Source organism: Populus alba, chromosome 19 (genome assembly GCF_005239225.2).
Source record: "Populus alba chromosome 19, ASM523922v2, whole genome shotgun sequence".
In the NCBI taxonomy this organism is placed as follows: domain Eukaryota; kingdom Viridiplantae; phylum Streptophyta; class Magnoliopsida; order Malpighiales; family Salicaceae; genus Populus; species Populus alba.
Window position 1 is genome coordinate 15,604,579 of NC_133302.1, and position 7,278 is coordinate 15,611,856.

At 32.2% G+C, this 7,278-nt stretch overlaps 1 protein-coding gene across 2 annotated transcripts; it reads right to left on the reverse strand.

Moving 5' to 3' along the window:
• Nucleotides 1-410: 410 nt before the first annotated feature.
• Nucleotides 411-6,768, reverse strand: LOC118034638 (uncharacterized). 2 transcript variants are annotated; one of them, XM_035039974.2, is made up of 9 exons: nt 6,485-6,768; nt 6,284-6,383; nt 6,080-6,204; nt 5,881-5,962; nt 5,644-5,776; nt 5,367-5,524; nt 4,731-5,228; nt 4,476-4,602; nt 411-749 (listed from the first exon to the last, which is right to left on the reverse strand). In XM_035039974.2, exons 2-9 carry the CDS (start codon nt 6,337-6,339, stop codon nt 741-743), a joined length of 1,188 nt encoding a protein of 395 aa, XP_034895865.1. In that variant the 5' UTR covers nt 6,340-6,383; nt 6,485-6,768; the 3' UTR covers nt 411-740. The 2 variants fall into 2 exon arrangements, with proteins under 2 accessions (XP_034895865.1, XP_034895864.1); XM_035039973.2 differs by lacking the exon at nt 411-749 and adding an exon at nt 3,439-3,675 and having other exon boundaries at nt 6,485-6,767.
• Between the last annotated feature and the right edge of the window lie 510 nt (nt 6,769-7,278).

Here is a 7,278-nt window from a genome sequence, read left to right on the forward strand (position 1 = left end):
AATGGGCTTTTAATAGGTCAAATTAATTTTATTAGGGACTTCATTGGTAAAAAAATAAGTTTGAAAGCTTAATTTGAGCTTAATTGAGAAGATTTAAATTTTAGATGACCAGATTTAATTTTTCTTTAGGTGAGCTTAATTTTAGAGGACCAGATTTAATTTGAGCTTAATTTGAACTCATTTATGTGAAATCATGGATAAAATTACAGAAAAATCAAATTCGAGACCAAGGATCATTTTAGAAAAGGCATGTGAATTTGAGGATCCAATTTAGGTTGTAAATGAGGGTGGAATTGAAGAAATTAGAAGTTTGAGGCTTAATTAAGGACCAAATTAAAGAAGTTTGAGACCAAGGGCCATATTGTAGAAGGCATTGATAACTGAGGGTCGAAACTAACATGACTAGGGACTTAATCGAAATGAATTTTCTGAAATTAACCCAAATTAGCTGAATTCAACAAAATTGAAAGATTAGGGACGACATCACAAACAAAGAAGGAATGAATTATAATGGACAAAATTGTGCCGTTTTGGCACCACTGTTCATTTTCTCCTTCATTTCTCCCATGAAAAAGCTGGCTGGAGACCCTTTTATAGAGCCATTAAATGCACTGTCATGCCTCGACTAAGACAAAAGGAGACGCTCCTCTAGTATGCCTGAAGTTATATTATGTCCCTAGCATGGTTCCTTCTGGATTGTCGCCTGTGATCTGCTGCATTGAACGTCCAGAACCCCTGACTCAGTCGACCTGCAAATTAGAGCTTATTAGTTCAAAAAAGGGGGTAGCTAGATACCAAAAAACACACTGCAATAACAACTACCACCTCCCTTGTTCCAGCCAAAAAAAATACGATAAGAGACCCTATTAAGAATCATCACAGCCACGTTTTCATCTTCTCCACTAACTCACAACAGCAATAATAGTGCAATATTCCCTCAGCATTTGTTTAGCAGTCCAAACTCTCGTGGGCAACAAGGACTCGACCAGCTCATTAACCCATCGGCAAGTTGGTTTCAACATCAGACTGACGCCTTCAACTCCAGCAAATTAATGCTAGCACTAGAGGTCTTCATCTCTTATCATAGCAACAATAGTTCCTTCTCAGCCACCAGCCTCACCTACACCACACCACGACTGAAGCTCTACCAGCAAGCAACGCCCTATCCAGCCTAGGTAACTTTCCTTCTCCTATCTTCTTTAGTTTATTGTTACAACAAGCATGCAGAACGTGAAATAATTCACGTTCTGCGGAGGCTATCAATTTGATCACTGGGCTGGACCAATAACCAAATTATATTGAGTGGATTTAAGCTCAGCCGGTATGCCTGGTCTAGGTCTAGCTCACTTTCAGAAAAGGAAAAAAAAAAAAAAAAAAAAAAAAAGAAGAAGAAAAAAGGTTTGTAGGGCATCTACATGACCACACAATTCAGGTTGGGTTGGGTCTGAGCCCAGCCTGTATATATGGGTTTGGGCCTCACAAAACAGGCCATAATCTAGAGAGGGAGTTCGGACATCAGACGTTATAGATAGGTTCCTAACCTATAGCATAATTATTTAAGGCATTGTTTAATTATAATATGAAAATTTATTATAATTGTATTTGATATTGATAGAAATTTGATTTGGAGATGATGAAAGAAATAATAAAAAAAAAGGAATTGATATAGATCCAAACTTGATTAGTCATTCCTAAAACTGGAAGATTGAAAGACTAATGATATCAATATAATTTATTAATATTGGTACTTTTTGAACTTGATTAGTCATTCTTGAAGCTGGAAGACTAATGATATCAATATAATTTATTGATATCGACACTTTCTAAACTTGATTAGTCATTCCTAGAATTAAAAGACTAATGATATTAATAGAGTTTATTGATATCGGCATTAATTGAGATTTGGTTAATCATTCTTGGGATTTGAAGACTAATAATATCAATAGAGTTTATTGATATTAACATTAATAGAGATTTTATTAGTCGTTTCTGAAATTGGAAGACTAATGATATCAATATAGTTTATCCATATCGACATTATTCCAAATTTGACTTATCACTCCTGGAATCGGGAGACTAATGAAATCAATATAATTTATTGATATCAACATTATTCAAGATTTAACTTGTCGCTTCTGGAATTAAGAGACCAACAATTTCAATATAATTTATTGATATCAACATTATTCAATATACTAATTAGGTGGCTCACGCTACACCGCAAGCCCACCTTTTATTCTCATAAAAATATCAAACAAATCTAAGATCCAAGAGCGTTGAGTCTGACTGCAATGTCGGAACCACTACTTTAAAACTTGGCAGCGGTCAAGTCCAAGGTAACTAGACTTGGTGGGTGTCCATGTCCAAGTTACACTTGGACTTAGCAAGCACCTAGACTAAGAACTTGGACTTTGGAGGGGCCAAATCCAAGGCAGGGTGAATCCAGCACGCTTGCCGGATCCACTACACTTGAACTCTAAGTCCATAGTACCTAGACTTGGCAGGCAACCAAGTCTAAGGTAGCATAGGTTCAAAACTCATGTTGAACTCACTACACTTGAACTCCAAGTCCTAGTGCACTTGGATTCCAAGTCCGCGGTACCTGCACTTGACTGTTGGTCAAGTTTAAAGGGCTCTTGGACTTGGCAGGCGACCAAGTCCAACTAGACTTGGTAGGCACCGAAGTCCAAAGTATTGTGGATCTAGCACACTTGTTAAACCCATTATACATTGACTTGACATGCAATTAAATCCAAGATACTTGGACTTGGTAGTTTGTCAAGTTCAAGGTTGCGTAATAATATTTTTTAAAATTTATTAATGATGATGATGATGATAATAATTTTATTCTTCAAATTAAATCTATGGTTTTTATTTGGTATTAATAAAATTTTATTTAAATTTAATAATTATATTATTATTATTATTATTATCATTAATAGATTTGAAATAAAATATTATTACTACCAAATAAAAACCATAATAATAATAAAATAGATTTGAAATAATATATTATTAAATAATATATTTAATTTGAAGGATAAATAATATTTTATTTCAAATCTATTAATAATAATAATAATAATAATAATTTATAATTTTATCTTTCAAATCAAATGGTTGTTTTTCAAGATTAATAATATTTTTAAAAAATTATTAATTATTATATTAACTATAATAAAAATAATAACAATATAATACAAATAATAATATTTATCATATTAATAATATTAGTAAACTTGTATGGGGGGTTTTGCAGACTCCAAGCGATGTTCAGCAGACCTGGGCAAACCCAGGCGCGCCGCGAGGTGCTGGGCGCTTTTAGTATATTGCTAGATAAATAGATGGATTGATTGTGAGCGCTATGCTGCGGGCGATTCTAGGTTGCTGTGTATGGAGTTGCAATATTTTTTGCTATAACAAAAATAACAACGATGGAAAAGAAGAGATTGCTAGGTAATGATAAAGAGAATTGCAGGCAAGTCTAATATCAAAGGTTTGATAATATAAATAAAGTTATAAACAACAGTAAAAGTGCAAATCAAGCTGCCAGATTGTTGGGCACTTAAAAGAACAGTTTTGTTTGCAAATTATATCAAAATGACAGAAGTAGTAGTTATCTTCTTGTTGTAGAAATCCAAATCCAAGTCATTATTAGAAAAATTGCCAGTTCTCCTGTGATGGAAAAACAATAAAATAAATTATGTCAAAAAAAAAAGGATGTAAGTTGCAGGCATGCGTAACATACAATAACATGGAAAAATAATTTGTACAATAAAAGAAAAATAATTTGATGCTTTAGATAATGTTTTTTTTTTTTTGGACATGTTAAATAGCCTCCACAAAAATTTGAAAATTTTGTCTGCATTTGTGAAGTAGATGAAGTTAAATGTGTGGATGAGGCAAGAAAATAAAAATTTAGCATGCTTATTTTTTTCACCTTACTGTATGTACAGTTTATATAGCCATTATAAAACTTTCTTTAAAGTCCTATTGATTTCAAGTTTTATGGCGTCCACCAAGGAAACAATCATATTTGTTGCAATTCTCACTACATTGTTCATGCCTTTAAATTTAAGTAACATTTGCACGTATATAATTGCAATTGTTTCTTCTTTATTTGACTATATATTGCGTGCACATAATAATTATGTTTTTTTTTTATATCATATTCTTGTTAATATACATATATCTTTTAACTAATTCATTGCTTTTAAAGAAAATTATTAATATTGATATAAAAATTAGCATGTAAAGAAAAGAAGAGCACATCTATTATAGGCTGTGAAGTGAAGACAAAGAGTTAATTGTAAAACAATAACAGACAAATAGAATCAGAAAATAAATAACACGTGGAAGGCACGTTGGACACCTTAGATAATGATTTGTAATGTCAAAAAGAGTAAAAAGTTGCTGGCATAGCATCACAAATAATAATAAGAAGCAATGAAAGAATGTGAGGTTTAAAATCAAACCTTTGATGATGAGGATGCTATTCGTTGTTTTTTTAGAGGTAGAAGTAAGTGATCAAATGTATCAGATGTATCTAAGTTTCCCAGGTTTCCTTGAGCTTCAATTGCACTGCCACACTCATCTTCATGACTATTTTAATCAAGGAGTTAAAGAGATGCATGAAAAAAAAAAAACCATAGGTTAAGAACCATCTAATTTAGCATGTGTCAAGGACAAAAAAAATTGTAAAGGAAATGTGTGAGGAAAGGTAAACTTGCCTAATTAGTTGTGCTATAGCTTCAAAATCAAGTGCACGTCGTGCTCCATAGTTCAGGCTTGTTTCCTTGTTTGGTGATATGTTCTGGGATGGTATCTCCAAGGAATTAGGAGCAATCCTGAATTGTGTCACAGTATTTTGTGAAGTACATGGACCTATAGGAACCTGTTTTTTAGAGCTTAATGGAGTAGATGATTTAGCTTCTGTAGGTGGTGTCTCTAGAGGATGGATGTTCTTATTTTTGGTGTCATCAAAGATATTAGTAATGATAATCTCACATCTGTTGGTGGTAAATCTAAAATCACGAAAACGAAGCTGAAAAATCATGCTTTTGTTTAACTTTGCTGCCATTGCTGGTGGAATAACTAAGGGATCAATAAATTTTTTATCATAGACATAATGGTGGGCTGATGATCCAAAAAAGTTCTCGGCAGTTTTCCCAAATAGAAGAAAATTTGCGACATCTTCTCCATCAGTAACAATGCATTCTAAGCGAAACCTGTGATATAAAATTGATGACATGTTCATTAATAAGGAGTTTATGATAATGTATCCGAGGAACACGAAGGTCTTTGCTTTTTTTTTTTTTTTATTTAACAACTTAATATTGTCTTAGTTGAGAAATTAAATGAGTTACCATGGAACTGGAAGAGAGGTGATAGCATCATGATCCATGCATGTGTAATTGTTTTCACCCCCACTAAGTTTTTTGTTGCATTTTGGACAGCTTGGATACCACCAGCCATTGGGAAAATCAAAATCAACAATCAAAGCTTGACAGGTGAATCTCAGATGCTATAACATAAAGGAAATATATGTTACATGGGTGTGGTTAAATGAAATTGAAAAACTAATTATATGAAGAAGTTGAAGCACGTTATCAAAGTTAATAATAGAGGGGTGAAAAAAATAACCTTGTGCTCATAAGGATTCATGCAAAGAATCTCACGTATTGTTCTTCGATTTTCTTTGATTTGTTTCTCTATCGATAAAACAGCATTCGGGGATGAGGGGATTTGTTGGATTTCAATAGGTACTTGTGCAAAGCTGAATGCACAATTGATTCAAAAAGATAATGAAAAAATCATTAGTTAGAAAAAATTTGAGAATGGTAAAGCATAAAAGAGATGGTTGATGTAGGGATAACTTACAATTGTGTATATGTTGAGCATTCTGGTATGTCTGGATTGAAGTACAAAAGAGAGGCAGTTGTACCTTTAAGATTTGGTTTTCCTTGTGAATAAAAAAGTTTTTTTTAATAAAATGAAAGGGGAATTAGTTAGATTAGAATGACAATAAAAATCTGAAAGATTTTTTTTAAGAAAAAAATTAAATGGAAGTTTAAATTACCTTTAAATTCTGTGACACGAAATCCAGCAAACACAATGATGATTGGAGATGGCATGTTGCGAAGAGCAAGTTCATCAAAGTCTCGGGCACTATCACCCCAAAGAGTTATGCGAAGCTCCTCACCACTTGGAAAGAAAATATAAAACAAATTTGATCAATAAGTTTGACAAAAGTGAAGTAATTGCATTTTATTTTTGAACTTACCGTGTGTTCTCAAGCATGAATTCTCTTTTATTTTCGAGCATTTGTCCACGAACCATAATTTGTTCGAGTGGCTGTAATGCTTTTAGTCTTCCAACGACATCTTAAAAAATAGGAATAAATATTTTTAAGTGATCTTGTCAAATTGAATTAAATAATAGAAATGTTTTATAATAGACTAAATGAATGAAGTAGATGGCAAACCTGTAAGAATTCTGGATTCTTTTGACTTAGTGATAATATGTGCATAGTCAATAAAATTGAAGTAGTATCTAGGAACATATGGTTGAATACGTTCAATAGCTGTAATTTTTGTGTCAGATTTGAGATCAATTACAGCATCATGGGCAGTAACTGTGTTTACTGCTATGTTTTCATAAGTATAAAATCTTTCGATTTCATAGTGATTTCCTTCGATAATTGTTGATGCAAATGTTTGGAGATCCCTTGCTTTAGCTAAACCTTGAATAGCTCCACCCTATATAAAAAGAAGATTAATATTGTAATGAAAAAAAATAATTGTTCACCATGTCAACAACCAAATGGATTAGAATTTTAAATGCAATATGCAATGAGGTTTAGAATTTTCAATGCAATGTGTAATAAGGTTTTGTAAATTATTTAAATAAGGGTTTTTTGACTTTGGAAGCAAGGTATTGGCACCACTAGAACATTAAGCCAAAAGACTGGTTTGCTAGTATAAAATATCTGAAACTTGTCTAACTTGTATAAAATTTTCTATGGATTATAATAAAGCATATGCAATGCAAAGGGTTTTTCTGGTTTTTTAAGCATGTACAGAACAAAGTTCATTGTAAATTATATATGGATGTGAAATATATGAAAAAGGATTAGGCTTAGCTACAACATTCATTATTTTTTAAAAAAGATGATTATTGCACATAATTTTGATAATATTTCTATACAAAAAGCATTCATTGTTAAAAATACCTTGTTTTTACATGATCATTGGCTATGATTATATTTTTTTTACAATT

What these genes read in the sequence shown, in the direction of transcription:
- LOC118034638 (XM_035039973.2), bottom strand. Translation starts at nt 6,339, where the DNA reads ATGGTTCGTGGACAAATGCTCGAAAATAAAAGAGAATTCATGCTTGAG. An exon ending in TCGTGTCACAGAATTTAAAG is followed by an intron (nt 5,963 to 6,079) that starts GTAATTTAAACT and finishes TTTATTCACAAG; the next exon opens with GAAAACCAAATCTTAAAGGT. An exon ending in GCTATAGCACAACTAATTAG is followed by an intron (nt 4,603 to 4,730) that starts GCAAGTTTACCT and finishes TGATTAAAATAG; the next exon opens with TCATGAAGATGAGTGTGGCA.